Source organism: Tubulanus polymorphus, chromosome 2 (genome assembly GCF_964204645.1).
Source record: "Tubulanus polymorphus chromosome 2, tnTubPoly1.2, whole genome shotgun sequence".
NCBI lineage: Eukaryota > Metazoa > Nemertea > Palaeonemertea > Tubulaniformes > Tubulanidae > Tubulanus > Tubulanus polymorphus.
In genome coordinates this window covers 14,379,804-14,405,890 of record NC_134026.1, presented here as the reverse complement: position 1 = coordinate 14,405,890, position 26,087 = coordinate 14,379,804, and the positions used below count along the sequence as shown (strand labels likewise).

The 26,087-nt window shown below is 27.2% G+C and overlaps 2 protein-coding genes across 2 annotated transcripts in view; both read right to left on the bottom strand.

The window, feature by feature from the left end:
* LOC141900822 (uncharacterized) overlaps nucleotides 1–24,464 on the bottom strand; it is a 28,315-nt gene extending 3,851 nt beyond the window's left edge. The window contains exons 1-2 of the mRNA XM_074787872.1: nucleotides 24,330–24,464; nucleotides 23,913–24,251 (exon numbers count right to left, since the gene is read on the bottom strand). Of these exons, the coding sequence (XP_074643973.1) occupies nucleotides 23,913–24,245 (333 nt within the window). The 5' untranslated portion in view covers nucleotides 24,246–24,251; nucleotides 24,330–24,464. The remainder of the gene's footprint in view (nucleotides 1–23,912; nucleotides 24,252–24,329) is intronic.
* LOC141898436 (delta-1-pyrroline-5-carboxylate synthase-like) overlaps nucleotides 1–26,087 on the bottom strand; it is a 377,354-nt gene that overhangs the window by 156,204 nt on the left and 195,063 nt on the right. The window lies entirely within an intron of this gene.

The following is a 26,087-nucleotide window of genomic DNA, read 5'->3' as shown; positions in this document are numbered from 1 at the left end:
ATTATTTGATTATAAGTGGTTCGGTTACAATTAGTTCTGTAATAACATTTCTAGCAATATTCAGTCCATTAACACCTTTAGCTATATCAATTGGTGTATTAGGATTAATTTCAACTGTTTTAACTGGTATAAGTTCAAAATTGAATATAAAAAGTAATAAAGAAAAAATTAAAACTAATATAAAAGAAATTAATAAATTGAAGAACACACTAGATTATATAATAAGTTTAAATGGTCATATAATAGTTGAAGAACAAGATAAATTATTAAAAGAATTAATAGATTATTAATTTTTTAGTTATATAAATGGGGTTTCCAAAATCTTTCCAATATAATAAATCAAATGAATATTATAAATATAATATTCCAGCAATAGATTTTAGTAACATGATAATATTTAAAAATTTAGTTTTACCTTCATTGATTAATTTAGAAATTTATGTTACTGAAACAAACTATTTTATTTCTAAAATGGAAAAATATATTTAATACATATGAAGTTACTTTTACTCGAGATGAATATAATATATATAAAGTAAAATCTAATATGAAATATTGGCAGCATCAATTAAATTTTGCTGTTCATTGTGCAACAACTGGTTGTGGTGTAAGTTGGCATGAACACTTGAATAACTTAGATAAAAATTTGAAATATTCTGATTTAAAATTCATTCATACAATATTTAGATTTCACATATATTTTCAAATCACAATAATATTAAATGAATTAGAATGCCCTTTACCTGGATCGAAATATTTTAAAGAATTGGATAATAATATTAATCTATCTAAGTTTTATAAAATATGTAAAGAATTTAATATAAATATTAATTCCGATTTTAGAACGCATGGTAGATTACATGGCGTTGGTGAACAGTATGAAATAAAAAGAATTGATTATATGCATAGAATTGGAGCTTATCATAATTATAGAATTGATAATAATAATGGATGGATTAATTTTATTGAATCTTATAGTGAAGGATTTACAAAACCTGGTATACAAAGAATAAATCAATCAATTAGAACTTATTTGATATGTATTTTAGGTGCGCAAGTTGAAACAAGATCACCAATAGTTGGAAATAATAGTACTTCATTTGATGCGCAGAAACAATCTAAAGTATTATTTGAAGATTCCATTCATAATGATAAAAATAGATCAATTCCAGAAAACATTGTAAGATATCAAAATTATTTAGATAAATCTCATGTAAGACTAAATTATTGTATAGGCCCTAATCTATTAATTATTTCTAATGATTTAGTATTAAAGATGGGAAATATAATTGGTTATAATAATCTAATTGAAACTGCAACAATAAATAATTCAATTGGATTAAATGATATAAATAAAAAGATTATTACTGCTCCAAAATTAATGGAAGGTGAAAAAAATAAAAAACATATTCAATCAACAGAAACTAAAACTAAAAATATTAAATTGCATAATGATTCTAAAATAAAAGATTACAATACATCAGAAAATATAAAAACTGATGATATTCAACATAATATAATTAAAACTGATAATGATAATAAATTCCATGAAAATACTAAATTAGCTTTAACTTGTATAGGAATTGTTATAGGAGGAATATTATATTTTAAATTTTAATTTTTTTATTATATAAATGGATGTAGAAGGCGGAGAAGATATTGGAATGGATCCTTTAGATGAACCTGGTAAAACTGATGAACAACAACCTGATTTTAGTGAAACAAGTTTTAATGATGGTAATGAGCCAGAATATAATAATAATTTAAATATGCCTGATTATATTAGAAATGCAGAATCACGATGAAATCCTGAAAATTTAGACCCAGATTTAGTAAAACAAGATTTAGATAATTTAAACAAAGTACCTAAATTAAAACATATAATTGAAAATTCTGAATTTAACATAAATGATGAAAACGTTGGACCTTTAGCATATAAATAAAAATTTTTAGATAATGGTAAATGTTATTTTTCGTTTGAAAGGTGATTATTATATTGATATCACTAATCAAAGGACAAAACTAAAAAAAATATTAGCGGAATCAACTTTAAAAAATTTAGAAACATTTAGAATTAAGAGAATAAGTAATAGTAATGAAATAACTGATGTTACACAAAAAGAAAGAGATGATAATATAGACGTATTTAAATAATTAATGAATTATTTGAAATAATCAAAAAGAAATCAGAAACAGAAACAACTTCCAATTGAAAAACTTTTAACGAATGGATTAATTGATGCAACAGATCAACAAATAGAAGATTTAAATAGTATATTTTCTGTTGAAGCAATTAGAGAAATTAAACGTATAAGACTTGCATCTGATAAAATTGCGCATGATAAAAGTATAAGAGATTTTAAAATTAGAACTTAAGAAAAAGAATTAACTGATAAAAATAAAGAAATAGAACAATTAAAGTCTGATAAGATCATCAAGTAATTGATGAAATAGAATATAGGCAAAAAGAATTACGTTTAGAAAAAGAAAAAGATGATTTAGAATATAACACAGAATTACAAAAAGAAGAAATTAAATTATTTTTAAAATCATATGATTATAATATTAATAGATTAAAAGTTATTTTTAAAGATTTATTGATAAAACCAAATTCTGAAATATCATTGAAAGATAGAATAAAGTTATTATTTAAATTAGAAGGAATAACAATTCTTTCAATTCTAACAGCTGTAACTATGTTATTTACAACAATTGGTTTAGCAATATCAAATGCTTTAAAATCTACTCCTACTCCAAATAAACCGGATAAACCCCCGAATGATAATAATTCTATACAAGATAAAGTTAAAGATGGTTTGAAAAAATTAGCAAAATATTTATGGGAACTATCTAAAAAATCTGCTGCAGCTTTACCAGGAATTATTGCATCAATTGTTGGTTTTATATTGAAATCTGCTGGGAATATTCTTAACTTTGCTGCTGAACATATTATTCTATTTTTATTTACAGTTGTAAGTGCTATTATTTTTGGGTTAGTAAATATGATATCAAAAAATATCAAGTAAACATGATATCAAAAATAAATAATTAATTTTTTTGTTAAATAAATGAGTGGGAGTTATATAAGTCCTTCTAAGATTTCTAGAATATCTAATGCTATTAAAGCAGAAAGATCACATCATATAACTACTCATAATCCTTCAAATATTAATCCCGATGAAACTTTATGTGTTAGAATTCCTCGATTAACACAAAATACTTTTTATGTTCCAAATAGTATTTATTTATCAGCCGATATAAAAGTAACCGGTAATAATAATAATTATGTTGTTGATAATGTTGGAAGATATTTGATTAAAAAATTAACAATAAAGATTGGTCCAGAAACAGTTTTCTCATTAGATGATTATAAATTACTTATGCATTATAAAGATTTATGGTTAACTAAAAAAAATAGAAATAATATGATATTTCAGGGTATTCAATCGGAAAACCATAATAAATTAAGATCTGAAGCCAATAATGCAGTAGTAACTAATGCTGTAGATAATTTGATAAAAAAGATTTATGAAAGCAAATATAAAATTCCATTAGACTTTGAATTGATAAATAATAATGCACCTTTATAGAAATATGTAATTCAAGAAAATTGTATTATCTAGCGTTGTTAAAGATATGGGTTATAAATTATCAAATATATGTTTAGAATATGACACAGTAACTAATGAAAATATTGCTAGCACAATTCAAACTCAATACAATCAAGGATTTTCATTATTATATGATTATATTGATACATTTAAAACTGTAACTATTAATGCAAATGATGAAATAATTAATGAGAATATTAACTTCCCAAGAAGATCTATTAAAGGTATATTAATATTTTTTACCATTGCAACATATTCTAATGGTGCAATAAAGGTAGATAATTATTATAATCCTGAAATAACAAAAGTAGAAATAACTATCGAAGGAATAGCAAATAAAATATTTTGTCAAGGAATGAGAATGGTAGATCAATGGCCAGAAATTAGAAAACATTTTATGAATGAAAAAGTAAAATCATTTGAAAATTGTTATATTAATCAAATTGATTATTATACCGGCAATACATATGCATTATGGTTAGATTTTAGAACAACAGAGGATAATTCATTACATGGTTCTGGGAAAAAACTACAGAACACTAAAGATGGAATACAATTATTTATAAAAAAGAAAAAAGGAAGCTTAAATTTTAAAATGCACATTTATATTATATCTGACGCACAATTAAATATTGTAAATTCACAATTAGATAGTATTCAATATTAGAAATATAAAGTTAAAATTAAGGATATATAAATGGGTGGTAAAAAAACTCCTAATACTAAAGAACAATATTTAAGAAATTTATATTACAACCCTGAGAGTTCGGTTGCTTATATTCTTCTACTAAAAATATATGGCGTCAAGTAAAACAAGATAAATTAGATAAGATAATCCCACAAAATTTAGTTAAATATAAAGATATAAATGAATTTATGTTAGAACAACCAACATACACAACACATAAAAAAATTGTTAGAAAATATAAAACTCGTAAAACTATGGTAAGTTATGTAGATCAACAGTGGCAAGGAGATTTAATTGATATGAAAAATGTTAAGAAAGATAATGATGATTATTGGTGGTTATTGAATATAATTGATATTTTTAGTCGTTATGTATGGAGCTTCCCACTTTATAGAAAAGATGCTGTACAAACATCAAATGTTTAAAGAAAATTTCTTTCGGATGATAAACTAAAACCAGAAAAAATACAATTTGATGATGGAAAAGAGTTTGATAATTCACTTGTTCATGAACTCTTAGATAATCATAATATTAAATATTTTTCAACAAAATCGGATAAAAAAGCAGCAGTTGTTGAACGATTTAATAGAACATTAAGAACAAGAATGTGGAAATATTTTACAGCAAATAATACTTTTAAATGGATTGATGTTTTACCAAAATTGATTGAAGGATATAATAATTCTTATCATTCTTCTATTGGAATGAAACCTATTGATGCTAGAAAACCTGAAAATGCTAAAATTGTTTGGAATAATTTATATGGAGCATTTTTTGTAGATGATTTTGGTGAACCTAAATTTAAAGTTGGTCAAAATGTTTGAATTTCTAAGGATAAAAAGATATTTGACAAAGGATACGATCGAAATTTTACTAGGGAAATATATAAAATAAAAAAGGTAATTACAACAAAACCATATGTCTATAAATTAGAAGATTTAGATGGTGAAGAAGTTGATGGGTATTTTTATGAAGAAGAATTGAGTTTAACTACTGAAAATCTAGAACAAGAATATAAAATTGAAAAAGTATTAAAAACAAAAACTATTAAAAGAAAAAAATATTCTTTAGTAAAATGGGTTGGATCGCCAGATAAATTCAATGACTGGATATTATCAAGTAAAATTAAAAATATATAAATGAATAAGGAATTATTTATATTTGAGCCTCATAATATGTTAATTTCTGGCGTAACAAATTGTGGAAAAACTTATTTTATATTAAATTTATTAGAAACTATTTATGAAAACTATTTTGATAATATAGTATTATTTTGTCCAACATATGAATTTAATCAAACTTATGATAGAAATATTACTAGAAATAATAAATTTATTATATTAGATCCTAAAACAGTAAAAGAAAATTTAGATAATTGTATAAAAATAGCAATTGATATTCATAAAGGATCAAATACTTTATTTATCATAGATGATTGGGCAAATTTACATGATTCAAAAATTAGAGAGAGTGAGTTATGTTATTTAGCTTTTTCTGGTAGACATTTTGGGATAACAACTTGGGTTTTAAATCAAAAATATAATTCAATTGTTAAAGACTTTAGAGAAAACATTAGATTTCTAGTTTTATTCTACAATAAAGATAGAAAATCGATGAAAAATGCACTTGAGGAAAATGATATTATTCCACATGATTTACATAATGAATATATGGATAAATTGAAAAATAATAAAAGATCAAAATTACTATTTAGATTACAACACCCATTTAAATATGAATTTATTTAAATTCAACTAGCTTGTTAATCTAGTTGAATTCTAGTAACATTCGAGTTGAATTCTAGTTATTAGTAGTTGAAACAAAAATCAAATAAAATTCCACAATATTTTAACTAGCTTGTTAATCTAGTGTATTTTTAGTTACATTCTAGTTGAATTCTAGTTGTTAGTAGTTGGAACAAAAATCAACTAAATTTAACAAGAAATAAATAAAAACAACAATATTTCAACTAGCTTGTTAATCTAGTTGAATTCTAGTTACATTCTAGTTAAATTCTAGTTGCAACAACACAACTAATTTATTAGCAACAACACAACTAATTTATTAGTGGGCGTAAGTCGGTTGCGACATGATTGTCAGCTACTGTGTGCGGCTTGTTTCTGCCAGTTGCAAGAGTGTGTAGGTTGCTTGCCACGGCCGTGTCGCGTCGCAGAAGGTAGAACAAGAACATGTGCGACTGTGACTCCTTGTGACTGGCGTCCCTGAGAGTCGCAACCTGTCGCTGGCAGTCCCAATGGAGCGTAGGTCGATGAGTCGTTGTGACGCAATCGTCACTGGCGGTCGCAGTGAATGGCGTCGCAATGATATGAAATTTTAGTTTCATTAATGATGAAAAATGAAAAGTCTGAAAAATGATGAGAAATGAAAAAATGAAATGAACTCAAATGAAAAGTCTGGCTTATAAAGCTGTCAGCTCAGAAGGAATTTAAAAAAAAACCTTCATTTTTGCCAATTATATTGATAATTGTGATTGATCATTGCAAGTCAGAACCAGTAAATCACTAATTAACATGCATTTTAATAAACCCGATTCCTCCTTTACAGTGAACTTAGCTTTTACCTCGTAGAGGCTACTAGCCTATGTAGGCCTATGTATATGCGTAGGCCTAAAATCCGGACGAATTGGTCGGAGGCCTATTGAATTTCAACCCTCCTAAACATCGCATACACCTTATTCAACAAAGATAGGTTTCTGGGGTATTCAATTCGTAAAATTGATGTAGGCGTCGCATTACGTCGCAAGTGTGGGCCCAAGTCGGTTGCGACACGATTTTCGGTGACTGTGTGCGACTAGTTTCTGCCATCCCAAGAGCGCGTAGGTCACTTGCCACGGTCGTGTTGCGTCGCATCACAGAAAGTAGAACATGTGCGACTCCTTGTGACTGGCGTCGCTGACAGTTGCAACCTGTCGCAAGGAACATTGGCCGATGAGTCATTGCGACGCAATCGTCACTTGCGGTCGCAGTGACATGAAATACCAGTTTCATCAATGATGAAAAAATTCAAAGGAAAAGTCTGGCTTATAAAGCTGTCTGCTCAGACAAATTTTTTTTTTTTAAATCTTCATTTTTGCCAGTAAAATTGATAATTGTGATTGATCACTGCAAGTCAGTACCAGTTAATCACTAATTATCATGCATTTTAATAAATCTGATTCCTCCTTTACAGTGAACTTAGCTTTAACCTCATAGAGGCTACTAGTCTGTGTTGGCCTATGTATGCGTAGGCCTAAAATCCGGACAGATTGGTTGTAGGCCAGTAATAGGGATAATAGGCTTTCAGATCAAAGGTCGAAGGGTCGAGCTCGTAAAAAAATGAAAATAACAATAATTTACAGTTGAATTAGTCGCGCGCACTCCTAATTCAACTGTAAATTATTGTTATTTTCATTTTTTACTCACTCGCCCCTTCAACCTTTAATCTGAAAGCCTATTATCCCTATTACTCTTAAAATATTCATGTAAATGAATAACATTTAGATTGACAGATTATTCAATATAAAAGTGCAAGCTCTTATAGAATAGATATATAGATATATTTACAACATTATTTCAATATTTATATTTGTATGAGTTAGATTTTTAGGGTTTTCTGTTGCTTCACAGAAAACCCTATTGAAATTCGCGTGATTATTATTTTTTTTCCCTTTTCCACATAGTTTTTGTTAAAAGTGTAAAGGCTTCCTTACCTTACCGCTGTCGCCGATACAATCCGTATGATATCCTTCAGGTCACTTCAATCTCCAGATACTGCATGGGAATTTTGATAAATCCACGTTATAAAGGCACTGTCGAGCCGTAAACATCGGAAATTTGGCCCCGTTCAATTAGTAGCCATGTTGTGTTTTCTTTCCGAAATTTCTCTCTTCTTTATGAGGAAGAGCTATCGAATTATTCCCTCTCTTCTCCACAATCAATTTCAAAGTCAATTTTATGAATTTATTGCTCAGCGGGTCCGAGTCCAAGAGTTTACGAGTCCGGCGTTCGCGTGTCTGACAGGTTTACGGGCATTTGTTTGTTACCACTTTAATATTTTTGATTTCTTGTAATTCCGGTTATTTCATTTAAGTATATTGCTGATCAGTTCATGTAACCAAAAGCGTCAATAAACAGATTTTGAATTGATCAAGTTTAAATCAAGGTCGTTGAGTCGCGGAGGGCTGCTTGAATTACGTTCGTCTCAGAGAGAGAGAGAGAGAGAAAACAAACGACAGAAAAGTATCAGGTGATTATCGATAGCCTACTACGGTACACACAGTTGACAAACAGTTAGGCCTGTGCCGGTTGGTGCGTACTGGGAATAAATATACTCATATACTGGTTGATCAGTTGGTTCGGTTGTGAAGTGTGGAAGCTAAGAAAGCCTACCGCAGTACGGGTATTTATTTGACTATAGGCCTATTATATAGTAGCCAATACCAGTAAGTACGTAGTTGTTACTCGTACGTGACTGTATGGTGATCTCCACAGGTTAACCGTACGTGAGTTCCCTACTAACGCCGTATGTGAGTTCCTCTAGTAGCCAATACGGTAAAAGTGCAGCTCCGCACCTCTCCGCGTAAACGGTTCAATCAATTACGTTAAATATCATTGTTTCAGATTCAAAATGTCTTCAGCAATTCAGTACGTTGCCATTGGTTAATTTTAAGATATCTTCACTAGAGAGAGTAGAAAGATTTTAGCCAGGATTCTGTCATTCAGCAGATTGCGTCAATCACGAGAGGTGCGGATCTGCACTTTTACCGCCAATTACCATTTTTTAAGTACGAAGTTGTTACCCGTACGTGCCAGTGACTGTACGGTGATATCCACAGGTTAACCGTACGTGAGTTCCATAAAAAGCCGTAAGTGAGTTCCTATAATCTGCAAACGTGCATGCGTGAAAGAATAGAGTTTGGGTTAGGTGAGGCTAGGCTATTTGTAAATCAAATTTCATCCACCCTGCAGTTACGTTCTGTGGCACAGTGGGTAAATCACTGGACTGCAACTGCATTTTTTTTCGTTTGGTTTCGAATCCCATTGATATTGCAAGTCTAAGCGTCAACATACTCACATACGGCTAACCTATCACCGTACAGTCACGTACAGGTAACAACAGCGTTTTAAGTACCGGGTATTAAGTGAGTACGACAAGCCTACCATGTCTATGTACTACAAACACAACTTTTTCCCTCTCGTCGGCGGTCATCCTCCTACAATGATGTTACTATAACTGGTGCAATTATAACATGGATAGGATTTGGCCAGGACTAATCTAAAGTCTAATTCAGTCTATGTACTAATTCACTCGATAGGCCTATTTTTAAAACAGGAATATTCATTTATTACGTACGCATAAAATTTGATTATTTCAACCCCCTCTCCCTCTGTACGCAAAATCTGCCATTTTTTCATGTATATTTAGCATTACAGTACGTAATTGCCCTGACCCATCCCCCTCCCCTAATCCGTACGTAATAAATGAATGATCCCACAATACAGTGAAGTATTCACACGCAGAAAGGCTAATTGATTTGAGCCATGTGATTAAATTTGGCCAGGCCTTCTCTGACCTGCTGACATTAATAGTCAATGTGGTCACGGCTTGTATACCAGAAATCATTGTAGGCCTGTACATTTTGCTGTTCGTAGGTTTAGTATACCGATTTCTCCATTCTTGACTGATAAGTGTACGGTACAGCTGTACGCATTATACAATTGTTCCAATGGGAATAGGGCCTATTTGATTGGGCTTATTATTTCCTGCTTTAGAATACTGAAATAAACCTAATGTTCATTCAAATATCCAACATCGGTGAAAGTATACATGTACTGTAGGTTTTCATGTTGTATGAATATTTTGCAGTTCAAATGGGTATGATGCTGATTCCAATGTCAAACGCATGAAGTTAGATGGTCAAGGACCGTCAACACCAAGATATCTCTCTTCGACCGATGTTGTACCATAGAAGATCTGATTCTTTTAACTCAAGGAATGTGATTCAACACGATCGACAACACTGGAATAGGTTTGCAGTAACTAACGGTTCATTTCATTTAGTCCTATGTACTTTTTAGCCAATTTGGATTTGATTGTAATTGAAACTCTGGAACTGTTAACAAAAGACAAGTAAGACAAGTTGAAAAAACACAAGTTATGCTTGATTCTCATGTTCAAATTTAATTCAAATTTATTTTATAACATCATATTTACAAAGCATATCATTGGTTCATACAGTAATAAAAATTAGGGCAGAACAAATATTATTACAGAAACTCCAAAAATGAATTTCTATAACGAAATGAACATTATTTTTAGCCCGCTTGGGACTTTAGTCCCAGCGGGCTATTGCGTTCACTTTTCGTCCGTCGTCCATCCGTCATCAGAAATCAGTTATTTTAGGAAGTTTTGAAGACGCTTCAATGTAATGTCTTGATATTTGGGTTACACATGTATCTATCCTAGACACATCTTCAGCCCAAAAACTGGCTGTCAGAATCAAGATGGCCGACTGGCAGCCAGTGTTATTCGCCAAAATCAACACTTTTTACACATTTTTGAACTTTTTGAGGGAAATTTTGAAGATGCTTTGATCAATTACTTTGATCTTTCGGATATATGTGAATGCCCCCTGGGCCCATCAGCATAACAAAAATTGGGATACGGACTCAAGATGGCCGTCCTATGACCTTTTTTAGTGTCAAAAAATGTCAATTTTGGCCCGAATTCTGAGTTGGCCATTTCTCATTGCAGTTTGTGATGGGTATTCTTTGAAAAGGGATGTTTTATACCTTTGATACCTGAATTGTTAGATTGTTGAGCATTTGGAACCACTTCCCAAGTGGGCATGGTGTCCCTGGACCCCTAGTTCTAATAACTCAAGATCAAGAGTGACTCTACCGTTTATTAGGAAACACACGCAACTTGTGGAATAGGTTTGAATTACACACATGTTGCAGGTATCAATTGTTTATCACTATAGAATTTGTAATCCATAAAAGCCAAAATCAACATCAGCCGGAAACCCAGACCAAATCAATTCATAATTTATTGATTGAATCTACACTACAATATATGTATTTATTCAAATATTTCAATAAAAACATTAACTTCTTAAACCTATTCTAAATCATAATACGTTCTTATCTGTGAATTCAACCAATCTATCGGCTCAGCATGTGCTTAAGATGAGTTCTTAATAGGACAGATCCATTTTTAAAGATGCTGATAATACAGTATCATGACGTTTGAATGCCAAAATAAATGCCTGGTCAAATATATTAATATTTGTGATTGTACGTCCGCGTATGTTCAGTTTCAAAGCTGAATCATATTTGACGTTTACACAGTGGTTGCATATTAGGTTCGAATCTGTCAATGCATTTTATTCTATGTATCGATATTTCAATTTACTACAATTCCCATCATTCTGAATGGCTTTACAGAAAACCCGTCATCGCTGCTTTGCAGCTATATTTAAACATTAAAAGTGTTAGTAAAGTGTGATTGAAATAATACATGATATAAATCATTGAACTTCTAAATCAATTTAAAAAAAAATTGATATTAAAATGGAAGCAAATAAGTACTACTGTCCAACATGTAATATCAATATAGATAAATCCCAAAAAGCAAGACACAATAAAACTAAAACACATTTAGAGAATAAATTGAAACAAGAATATAAAGATGATATATTAGAAACTAAATTAGATGAATTAAAGAATGAAAAAGAAACATACAAATGTGATACATGTAATCAATCATTCAGTGATAAAAGATATTATAATGAACATTTAAAATCTAAAAGTCATATTAGAAATAAGAATAATGATATTTTAGGTGAAGATTATTTTGATAAAGATAATGATAAGAAACAGAAGACAATTAAAAGCATAAAAAATAAATTAAACAATAAAAGACCATACATGGAAGATGTAAGAAAATATATTAATTTATTGGATGATAAAAAAGATATAGAGATAACCGAAGCATTTAAAAGTGATATTGGCCCAGCAGCTATCGAGTTTAAATTTCATAAAGGAAAAACATTAGAAGAAAATAAAAAACATTTAGAAAATATGAAAGAAATAATAAAAATAATTACTGATGTTGAATATCCTAAAATTAGTATATCAGTTAAAGTAAAGTTTATAAAATCTGAAGATAAACCAATATATAATATAAATTCTCATTCACAACATATTATATCTAAACAACATATAGATGATAAATTAGATAAATGTTATAATGAAGTAAAAACTGAAGGATCTGGGTTTAATATTTGATGAAATAATATTTATGACTTTATATGTTTATAACACAAAATATAATAAGTTAACTAAATCAAAACCAATTGATGAAAATAATGTATGGTATTATAAAGAACCATATATTAAAACATCGAGTTATACTAAACTACCATTTAAAACTAATGCTGTAATAAATGTACAAAATGAAGATGATAAATGTTTTCTATGGGCTATAATAAGTTGTTTACATCCTGCAACTTATAATATTTGTAGATTAACTCATTATAAACCATTTGAAAATAATTATAAGATAGATAAGTATCCTGTTATAATTAAAAACATCCCAAAAATAGAAAGAGATAATAATTTAAGAATAAATGTATTTGATTTAATCAAATTACCAAATACAAAAGGTAACAATATAAAACATTATACATTAGAACCTTTATATCTATCAAAAGATTATGATTCAAATGATGTTATAGATATATTATATTATGAGAATCATTATATGTGGATTAAACAAATAGACTTATTCTTTAGAACAGAAAGTGATCACCATAATAAAATATATCTATGTAGGAAATGTTTACATAAATTCAGTAATGAAAGTACATTATTAAATCATAAACAATTATGTGAAAATCATGATTATTGTAAATTAGTTTTACCAAATGAAAAGGATAAAATATTGAATTCAAAAAATATGATTACAAAAATAAAGTACCATTTGTTATATATGGAGATTTTGAATCATTAAATAAAGAATTAACCGATCAAGCTAGAATTAAATTCTAATGAAAATGATTTTTCAGATGAACCACCGATAACAAATACAATTAAAAAGATTCATCAATCAGCTGCTGCTTTCGGGTTATATATTAAATCTGATTATCCAAACTAATTGAAAGTGAATATTATGATTATAGAAATGAAAATGTTATCAATCATTTTTGTGACTTATTAATTGAATATGAAATAAAATTTAATGAAAAGTTATATAAAAATATAGAAATTATAATGACAGAAGAAGATAAAGAAGCATTTGAGTTTGCAGATAAATGTTGTTATTGTGAAAAGATATTTAATTTTAGAGATAAAAAAGTAAGAGACCATGATCATTTGAACGGAAAGTTTAGAGGCGCTGCACATGAGAATTGTAACTTACAAGCTAAGAAAATTAACTTTGTACCAGTTATATTTTATAATCTATCAGGATACGATGCACATTTATTTATCAAACAGTTATGCCATAAAATAGAAGAAATTAATAATGAAATAGAAAGATTAAATTCAAATAGATCAAAAGATAAAATACCAACTTATAAATTTAGAATGTTAGCTAAAACATCTGAGAATTATATATCATTCCAATTTGGTTGCCTAAGATTTATAGATTCATATAGATTTTTAAATAGTTCATTAGATAACTTATCAAAATAATTAGTTGATGATGAATTAAAAATATTAAAACAACACTATCCAAATAATGATGATTTTCAATTAATGAGATATAAAGGAGCAATTCCATATTCATTTTATAAATCACATAATGATTTTAATATAACTGAATTATTAAAAGAACAATTCTATGATGAATTAAAAAATGAATATGTTAAAAATGAAGTATATAATAGAACATTGAATATTTGGAATCATTTCAAAATAGAAAATCATGGAAAATTAGTAGATTTATATCTAAAATCAGATGTATTATTATTAACCGATATATTCTAAAGGTTTAGAGATGTAAACCTAAAATATTTTAACATTGATCCTTGTCATTGTTATTCATCACCAGGATTAACATGGGATTGTGGATTAAAATTTACAGATATAAAAATGGATTTGTTAACAAATATAGATCAATTATTATTATTTGAAAAATCTATAAGAGGAGGAGTTTCAGGTGTATTAGGTGATAGATATTTCGATGTAAATGATAACCCTGGATATAAGTTATTATATATAGATGCAAATAATTTGTATGGTTGGGCAATGATGGAACCACAACCTTATGGAGTATTTGAATTAACTGAAGTTTTACAGAATGAAAATAATGATAAATTTGATTGGAAGAAAAGAATTCTAGATATTGCAGATGATTCAGATACTGGTTACTTCTTTGTTGTAGATTTAGAATATCCTGAAGATAAAAGATTTAAATCTAGAAATCTAGCTTACCGAAAATCATATTCATACAGAAAAGTTAATGGTAACTCAAGAAGATAAATATAATTATGTAGTACATTATAGAATGTTAAAGTTTTATTTGAGTCAAGGAATGATTCTAAAAAAAGTACATAGATATATTTCATTCAGTCAATCTAAGTGGTTAGAAAAATATATAGATTTTAACACCAAACAGAGAACTGAAGCTAAAACTGATTTCGAGAAAGATTTCTTCAAGTGAATGAATAATGCATTCTATGGTAAGACTTGTGAAAATATTAGAAATAGAAATGATATTGAGTTAGTAAGTAATGGCAAAAGGATAAGGCATTTACAAACATATCCTAAATTTATAGGTAACAGAATATCTTATGAAAATTTAGCTGCAGTTAAGATGAGAAGAACATCAATGAAATTTAATAAACCAATCTATGTTGGCGCTTCAGTTTTAGCATTATCAAATTACTAATTATTTTTACTAATGTATGAATTCTATTATAATGTATTACAACCTCATTTTGGAGAAAAAACATATAGAAATATTATATTTTGATACAGATTCTTATATATTAAAGATAAAAACTGATAACATAACTGATGATTTAAAAACATTAAAACATCATTTTGATTTCAGTAATTATCCTAAACATCATGAATTGTTTAGCAATGATAATAAAAAAGTTCCAGGGAAGTTTAAGGATGAATTAGGTGGTGAAGAAATGATAGAGTTCATAGGTATTAGATCTAAAATGTATTCATATAAAACTAAAGAACGTGAAGCTAAAAAGTTAAAAGGAATAACCAAAAGTGTAGTAGAAAAGAATATTCATTTCAAAGATTACATCAATTGTATATTCAAAAAAGAAGTTAAAAAACATAAGATGAGATGTTTAAGATCTGAAGATCATGAAATGTTTATTGAAGAAATTGAAAAGATAAGTCTAAACCCATTTGATGATAAAAGCTATATCCTGGATGATGGAATTCATACAGTTGCTTATGGATGTAATTTAGATGAATACTTAAAATTTAAAAGAGAAGAAACAAAAGAGAACGAGATAATGAAAAGAATTCTAACGTGTTAATCAAATTTTAATAAAAATATGTATCATAAATGGAGAGTAAACAAACACACAGTGAGAACAACAAATCATTTCTAGATAGAATAAAAGATACTTCAAATGTCAAATCAGTAGATTATAAATTTAAGAAGTTTAAAGAATCAATAATCCATAAGAAATATCTAATTACAAATATTGATACAGTAACTAACAAATATGGAGATAAATTAGTTATACACTTAGAATATGAAGGATTAAAAGGAAATACACATAAATTCAGAACATATTTACCAGATAGATTTCATAGATTATCAAGTGAAGATCTAGAAGAATTATGTTCTGGTGATTTCTATTTCGTATACAAAGGTAAGAATGAAAAAGGGCACCATGAAATAGATTTCGAATAAAATATGTAAAATAAATGGTGGAATTAAAAGAATACAGAATATTTGTTGATTCTAGAAGACTTACAAATTATAAATCACATAATTTACTAGTACAATTAGATAGAGAATTCAAGAATTGTGTTGATTTAAAATTAGTTAATATAAGTTTATGTAATTCTTTTTATAATATATCGGATAAAACTTTTGAACATAGAGGGTTTATGATTTATATGAGAAATAAAGATAAATGGTTTCATATATTTTTAAAACCAGGATTATATGATTTAGAATCATTAGCGCAGGAAATTAATAGAAGAGCTCGGTTGAAAATCGGGGGCACTTCTGTATTTGAAAGATATCTAATGAACAACATAAATTTATGGTAAACAAACCACTGGCTAAAATGTTAGGAATTAAACCTCTTACAGTTACTGGAAACGCAGAAGGCAGCTCAAATATAATACCTTTTACACACTTTTATATTTATTGCAATTTAATCGAGCCTACAAAAAGCAACTAAAGAAACAATTTGTAGTACTAGTAAACTAAATATTTTACCGCTAAAAATGTTAAACGATTTGGAACTCAAATAAATTATAATTTAACAGAATGTGATTTTAAACCTTGCATTCCTAAATTTAATAATTTTAAATTAGAAATAAGAAATCATAATGGATATTTAATTGATTTGAATAACTTTCCTGTGATATATGAATTAGTTATAAGATATAAAGAGTAATTTTTTCATTATATAAATGAATATAACTGTTGGAGCGAGCTTATGTTTTGGGTTTGATTTTAAACATGAGAAAGAAATGAAATTTAACATTAATGATGTAATTACACATATTAAAAATATTGCATTTTCTAATGAAACAACATTTGAGTATGAAAAAACAATAGATAAAGAAACTTTAAATGTAGAAAAGATTACTAATTTAATTAGAGAATCTTTTTTAATTAGAGAAGATTTTATGAATTAGATGAAGATTTTATCATCGATGATATTAAAAAAATAATAATTGAAATATATACAAATGAAACTAGTAATGAAATAAATGTTGAATTAATCATAAATAAGTTTACTAAATATTTTGAAGATAGTAATTTTTTTGATAAATAAATGAGTGATAATAACTGGATTATATAATGGAGCATTACTATCAGTTGGAACTGTTGGTTATTCAATGGTATCAAAAAAAGTATTCAAAATGGGAAGTGTTAATGTTGATAGATTTGATATAAATGATATTTTAAAATTAACGTTAGCAGTTACTTTATTTGGAAAAACAAAAATATATTCCTTCCATATAAATACATAATTATTTTACTAAATAAATGGCTTCTGCAGTTATAACTATTATAGGATCGGCAATTGTTAACGCTTTAGCATTTACTGGTGGCGGTTATTTATTTAAGCATATTGATAAAAATGGTTCATTAACAGAACAAAAAAGACATAACTTAGCATTAGAGAAATACAATAAAGCTGCAGAAGAATATAGAGAAAAGAGACAAAACTATATGGATTATATTAACAAAGAATTATATGATCAGCAGATTTCACACAGAGATTTTCAATCAGTTGATGATGCAATGAGTTTATATAACGCAGTAACAAATAAAGAAAAATATCTACATAAACCTACATTACCAGATTATTATACCCCAAGTAAAGAACAACAGAAATATGAAATCATTTGGATTTTAGGTGGAACAGTTATAGTTACATTTGTTGCTTATAAGTTTACTAATTAGTAATTTTTTTCTAAATAAATGGAAGATAATATTGATATTATTCCTCATGATATAAATAAAACTAAATTAAAAATATATTTAGAAAAACAAATATAAGAATTTGAAAATGATTTAAAAGTTAAAAAGAAAAAATATTTAAAAAGTAAAATTATATATTATTTGATTATAAGTGGTTCGGTTACAATTAGTTCTGTAATAACATTTCTAGCAATATTCAGTCCAGTAACACCTTTAGCTATATCAATTGGTGTAAAGTTCAAAATTGAATATAAAAAGAAATAAAGAAAAAATTAAAACTAATATAAAAGAAATTAATAAATTAAGGAAAACACTAGATTATATAATAAGTTTAAATGGCCATATAACAGTTGAAGAACAGGATAAATTGTTAAAAGAATTAATAAATTATTAATTTTTTAGTTATATAAATGGCAGATAGTTTTCCAAAAGCTTTCCAATATAATAAATCAATTAAATATAATATTCCTGCAATAGATTTTAATAAAGATATTACATATAGAAATGAAGTTTTAAATTCATTAATTGATTTATATATTTATGTTACTGAAAGTAATAATTTTCATGTAAAGATGGAAAATATATTTCATGTGTATACAATTAATTTTAAAAATTTAAATGAGGCAAAACAATGGTTATTAAAATCTAATATGAAGTATTGGCAGAACCAATTAAATTTTGCTGTTTATTGCGCAACAACAGGATGTGGAATTAGTTGGAATGATCATTTAAACAAACCAAGTTTACCATTGATGTTATCACTTTTTAGATTTCTAGCTTTGATATTTGATCCTATTTTCAAAATTTATAAAACTAAACTAATAGAAATCGATAATAATAAAGGTGGTGTTGTTGATAATTTAAGTAATGTAATTGATAATAATGTAATACCTACTACATCTAATAATGTAATACCTACTACATCTAATAATGCAATACCTTCTACATCTAATAATGTAATACCTTCTACATCTAATAATGTAATACCTTCTACATCTAATAATGTAATACCTTCTACATCTAATAATGATAAGATTGAACCTGATATCAAAACCAAAAAGACAAATGGAAAATATTGTGATGTATGTAAGAAATATATATCATATAAAAATTGGGCATCACGTAAGAAATCAAATAAACATATAGAAAAAGAAAAGAATAATAATGATAATAATATATCTGATAATAATATAATAGATAATATCATAGATAATGTTAATACAATTGAAACAAATGATACCATAGATAATATAACAGATAATGTTGATACAATTGAAACTAATGATAATGAAACAATTGATGATTCTAAAAAACATTGTAACATTTGTGATTTAGATATTTCTAAAAGTAATTTTTCTAAACATAAAAAATCTCAAGCGCATATCGAAAATGAAAGGAAGTTAGAAGAACATGAAAAGAAATTAGAAGAAATAGAAAGAAATAAAATGTGCCAATATTGTAATAAGAAAATTGAACCTGTTGATGAAAATACTCGTTATAAATCAAAGTTACATCTAATTAATATTTATAAAATGGTGAGTATGATACCATTGTTAAATAACCCAAATAAATATATCAAATATTTTAATCCTAAAACTAACCAATATTATATATTCTATAAGTTGTCATTTGATAAATCATTAGCTTATGCAGATGATAATCCTAAACAAATATATGAATTATTATATTTTAGAAAAATAGATTTAAGTTATCTGATAAATAATTTTGGACATCATTTTTATTTTGATTATGATGATTTTGATGAATACTTAGAAAAATTAAGAGAAAAAGCTAATTTACCTACTAATAATTATGTTAAGATGGATCAATTAAAATTAATAAATCTACCTAAGACTTTTGGTGAATTAGATATAAACAGAGATGATTTTATAAATATATTAGAAACAAAATTAGAATGATTATTATGAAGCTAATTTATATAACTATATACTAGACGTACGAGTAAGAATCCAAGAATCCAAGAATCCAAGAAATCTTACTTTCTTACTCGTACGTCTAGTACATAGATATATATATATAATAGTTTTCATAAAAATTAAAAACATAAAATTATTAATCTAATTATAGAAATTGTTATAATATAATCTATTTTTATTATTATTAAGAGAAAACATATAATTTATTCATTTTTATATAATTCATTTAATAATTTATATATCTATATACTAGACGTACGTAAGAATCTAAGAATCTTACTTTCTTGGTAAGAATCTTACTTTCTTACTCGTACGTCTAGTATATAGATATATAAATTAGTTTCTATAATATTCCAAATTATAAATAGTTATTTTATAAATTTGTATTCATATGGAAATTGTAATCTCAGTAATAGTTTTGAACCATTATTATTCTTTAATTTATTCATATATTCATCATGTAATTCAGTTGGTATAATTTGATTTTCTTCCAATGATTGTTGCATAGATTTTTTATCTTTGTTGTAGAATAAAACTAGAAATCTTATATTCTCCCTAAAGTCTTTTACAATTGAATTATATTTTTGATTTAAAACCCATGTTGTTATCCCGAAATGTCTTCCAGAGAAAGCTAGATTACATAACTCACTTTCTCTAACTTTTGAATCATGTAAATTTGCGCAATCATCTACAATGAATAATGTATTTGATCCTTTATAAGTATCAATTGCTATTTTTATACAATTATCTAAATTTTCTTTTACTGTTTTAGGATCTAATATAATAAACTTTTTCATCTTAACTATATCTCTATTATATGTTTTATTCATTTCATAAGTAGGACAAAATAGTATTATATTATCAAAATGATTTTTATAAATAGTTTCTAACAAATCTAATATGAAATGTGTTTTCCACAGTTTGTTACACCAGTAACTAACATATTGTGCCGTTCAAATATAAATAAATCTTTATTCATTTATTCTTTTAATTTTACTAGATAAAATCCATTCATTAAATTTATCATCGTATCCTTTATATTTCACCAAAGATTACTTTTTTCCTTTAAGAGTTTTTGTTTTCAATACTTTTTCTATTTTGTATTCTATTTCATCTGGATTTGGTACAAGTGATAATTCTTGTTCATAGAAATAACCTAATATTTCTTCATCTTTTAAATCTTCTAATTTATAAACAAAAGGTTTAGTTAATATTATCTTTTTAATTTTAAATATTTCTTCCGTAAAATTTGGGGTATAACCTTTATAAAATGTTTTTCTATATTTAGATATTCTAACGTGTTGTCCTATTTTAAATTTAGGTTCACCGAAATCATGTGTAACAAATGCTCCATATAAATTATTCCAAACTATTTCTGAACTATCTTCTTTTCTAGCTTGTATAGGTTTCATATTTATAGAACTATGTTTAGAATTATTATAACCTTTCACTAAATCATCTAATACATCGATATATTTATATGTTTCATTAGCAGTAAAATATTTCCACATTCTAGTTTTCAATGTTTTATTAAATCTTTCTATAATAGATGCTTTTTTATCTGAGTGTGTTGAAAAATAATCTACATCGTTATCAGATAATAGTTTTTTGAAATGTTTGTTATAAAATTCTTTACCTTCATCAAATTGTATCTTATCTGGAATAGCTTCTTTAAATATAGATTTAAAAGCATTTGTTACTTCTATACCAGTTTTATTTTTGATTGGAATTGACCATGCGTATCTACTGAATATGTCTATAACATTAAATATCCAGAAATATCCTTTGTTGTATTCTTCTAAGTTCTTCATGTCAATTAAATCTGCTTGCCATTGTTGATCGATTTATGAAACCATAACTTTTCTTGTTAAATAAGTTTTATCCATTTTCTTGTGAATTTGATATGTTGGTTGATTTTGTAACCATAATCTTAGTTCACTATATTTTATATTACCGTGTGGGTGCCGTACGGCACCATTTTCCTTATCAGATTTAATTTTATTCCATAATTCTGAAACGTTAGAATATGACACTTTCTGGGTTGTAATATAAATCTCTTAAATATTGTTCTTTTTTCATCTTCTTTTAATCCATTAATAATAATCTAGATTTAGTTTCAATGGCTTTATGATTTGATTTATTTTCTGGTATGATAGGTTTATTATGATTGGAATCATCTTTATCATCAGATTCATACTTATATTTATATATTACACCAGAGAATATAATAATTGTGATTAACCCAATTGAAATATATAAGTGATTATTTCTTCCACTATTAGAAAAATCAGATGGATTATTATTTGAATCAATATCAGATAAAGTCTGTGATTCATTTATATCAGTTAATTTCTTTTTCTTAGCTTTTTTTAATTCTGAAGATCTTTTACCTAATTCTCTTGCCCATTTAATTTGTTTCTCGGATCTAGCCTTTTTCTTAACTCCATCACTCATTTATTTTAGTTAATTTTTGTTCTGATTCATTTTCTGTTTTGACTTTTGGTTGTAGTACATCTGTTTCGTTTTTACCTGATTTATATTCCATAGGCTTGATATTCGAAAATGTAATGACACCAGTAGAAATTAATGTCATAACCGATCCTAATTGAAATGAAGCATAACCAACCCATTTTTGTAATTCAGTCATAACTAAATAGTCATTTTTCAAATCACTATATAATTTATTTTCATCATCAATTGGTATTAACTGGTTACATAACTTAGAGTAACATTTGACAATACCATCTGAAATAGAATCATTTATTCGGGCTAATCTTGCTTCTTCATAAATCTTAAAATATTTTATTACTTTATCCGGTTTCATAGCATCTAATTCTTGAAAAGTTATTATTTTTTCCAAGAAATCCGTAGATTTTCCGCCAGCAATTAATAATTCAAGATGGTGTTTACAATATAAATAGTATTCATAATCTATATTACAATTAACTTGAATATTATTTTCAATTTTGGTTGGAATATCCTTATTATCACTAATACCTAAATCATCTAATGTTTTTTCAATATCAATACTATTCTTATTAGATTTCTTTAACATTTATATTAGAGAAATTTAATAAGAAAAATATTATAAGTATTCTTCAAATGATACTAGATAGTTAAAGTTAAAGAATTCTAGTATTGACTACTGATACTAGCTTTTTGAATTTAAAGAATTTCTATTTGAATCTATTAAAATATAAAGTATTCTCTTTTTGAAAAGAAAATATTAAAAATATAATAGAATTCACTAGCTACTTGAAGTTATTGTTTTTTTATTATATTTTATTTAAATTACGATTTAATATCTCACTACTATTGTCTATCTATTAGGAGCAGTAATTATAACTGTCCAGATAAGTCATTTCGGTTCCTCGATAATAAATCCTCAAACTGAAACTAATTCAAAGAAACGACTGGTGGAATTACTATTTCATAAACACATATATTTATTATACAAATTTTAGCGATCAATAATAGAACAATGGAGAACAATAGAAAAGCTGTTCAATCGGACCGGTTATTGCGCAATACACAGTTATATTTTTATTCTGTAAACTACAACATTCAAACATAGAACTGTAACCAATCAATATTGAGCAGCTGTTTCCGTCAACAACGATCAATAATAGAACAATGGAGAACAATAGAAAAGCGGTTCAATCGGACCGGTTATTGCGCAATACTTAGTTAACAGTAAACAATCAATACAGAACAACCGCCGCCATTAACAACGATCAATAATAGAACAATGGAGAACAATAGAAAAGCGGTTCAATCGGACCGGTTATTGCGCAATACTTAGTTAACAGTAAACAATACAATATTAAAACAGATATATACAAACGAGATTACATTTATTGTTATCTATATTACAAAGACCTTCAGTGTTATGATTTATAATTTTTTCCAGAATTCTTTAATTACTGGATTGTTTCCAATCATTTCTTCAATTTCTGGTAAATATCTAACTACTTCACTAAATGCTAATCCTAATATTTTGAATTTTTCATATTTTATTAATCTACCTACTCTTCTCTGTTTTCTTTCAAAACCGGCACTGATATCTCCACTCATTTTCTTAGTTTCCGATTCTTTGAGTCCCAACAGCAAATTAAGTCGCGTTGCTGGTAATTTTGGTAATTGTAGTTCGCGCGGTAATTGTTTATTATGTATTACATCACTCAGAATTTTCACCATTTCTTGATGATATTCCAAATGTTCTTGTAATTTTTGTGAAGTTTGTTCGTCAATTACGAGAGTTTTATCCTCCATTTCTATTGATTCCTGTGTTTCACTATCCGTCGTTTCTGGTTCCTCATCCGTTGGTTGGCTTGGAATTTCTGGTTGATCTCTGTATTCCATTTTAATCTAAAAGATGTCGTGAAAATGAATTACTGTACTTAAATATGTTTAAAGGTTTCCCTACTCCATAATATATGTACTTACATTTAGATTTAGAACTGTAAACTGTGTTTTGAGAGAGAATATCCAATACGTACTATGTATGTGAAAGTTGATTCCTAACTGCCGACGTGGCGCACGTTCGACCAAACTAATTACTTCTGCATGTTTGCCTGGATTGTAACAGATGTTCCTTTTTGATGTAATTGATTAATCCTTTTCAACTGAAATAGCACATTCGATCAATATTCAAATGAGGTGCACCCCATTCAACTGAATATGAAATACGGCGCAGATGTTTTTGTAAACAACCTAATACAATTACATATAGGCGGTTTGACATAGATCGAGAGTAACCGGTTTTCTAAGCGTTTAAGCTTCAACGTATTTTTCATTATGTGTTGAATTCCATAATTCAACAAATGTCTTTGCTTTATCCAGTTGATCTAAATATAACTGTAAATCTAGTTTATTAGATTTAATTATATTTTCTTTCTTTTCTAAAGGTCTTAAATTCTTCCAATTCCAAATAAGTTTTCTATTGTATTCATCATTCATGTTAAATTTAGAAATCGGCAACACATGATCAATGTGAAAGTATTCACCATAATTATCTATATTCATTTTATCATCGAATTGATATATTATCCATGATATGAAAAATTCATCTGAACAACCCAATAAATTAGATAGTATTTCTGAATGCGTTTCTTTGTTGAATAATTGTGTTAATCTAGATCTTAAACATTGTTTTAATCTAAAATTAAGATCTGTTTGATATCTTTCTCTCATATATTCTGTCATATAATCATTATAAGCTTCTCTATTATCTTCTCGATATTGTTTGGTATATAGTTTAATACAAGTTTTACAGCAATATTGAAAACCATCTTTGCTAATCTTACGCTTACTAAATTCTGTTAAAGCTAATTTATCTAATTCACATTTAGAACACTTCTTGTAGTATATATTTATAACACCAGTGTTATTTGTAATATTTATAGTTTGTGGTTGTTCTGATTCCATTTATTATACATATTTTTTTACTAAATTGATTTTCAATGAAGTTCAATGATTTATATCATGTATTATTTCAATCACACTTTACTAACACTTTTAATGTTTAAAAATCTAACTCACACAAATATGAATATTGAAATAATGTTGTAAATATATCTATATATCTATTCTATAACAGCTTACACTTTTATATTGAATAATCTGTCAATTTAAATGTTATTCCTTTACGTGATTTTTTTAAGAGTAATAGGGATAATAGGCTTTCAGGTTAAAGGTTGAAGGGGCGAGTGAGTAAAAAATGAAAATAACAATAATTTACAGTTGAATTAGGAGTGTGCGCGACTAATTCAACTGTAAATTATTGTTATTTTCATTTTTTTACGAGCTCGACCCTTCGACCTTTGATCTGAAAGCCTATTATCCCTATTACTGAGGCCTATTGAATTTCAACCCTCCTAAGCATCATATACACCTTTTTCAACATAGATAGGTCTCTGGTGTCGCGAAAGCGATTTTTTTCATTTCTAGTCACTTTATGTGACTGTAAGGTGCTGCCATCTTTTCTGGTGTGCAAGTTTCATTTTTTCCTAAAATTAGGGTTATAGTTCCAACTTATTTGAAACTTCCTGTGAAAACAAAATAGATGGAACAAAAATGACATGAGAATGAAGACTGTTCTAATAAATTCGACATAAGAGAAGTAGTCACTTATGGTTTCATTTTCTGATTGAGTTTATTCGCAACAATTTGGTGCCGAAACTCGGGAGCCATGCTACAAGTTTA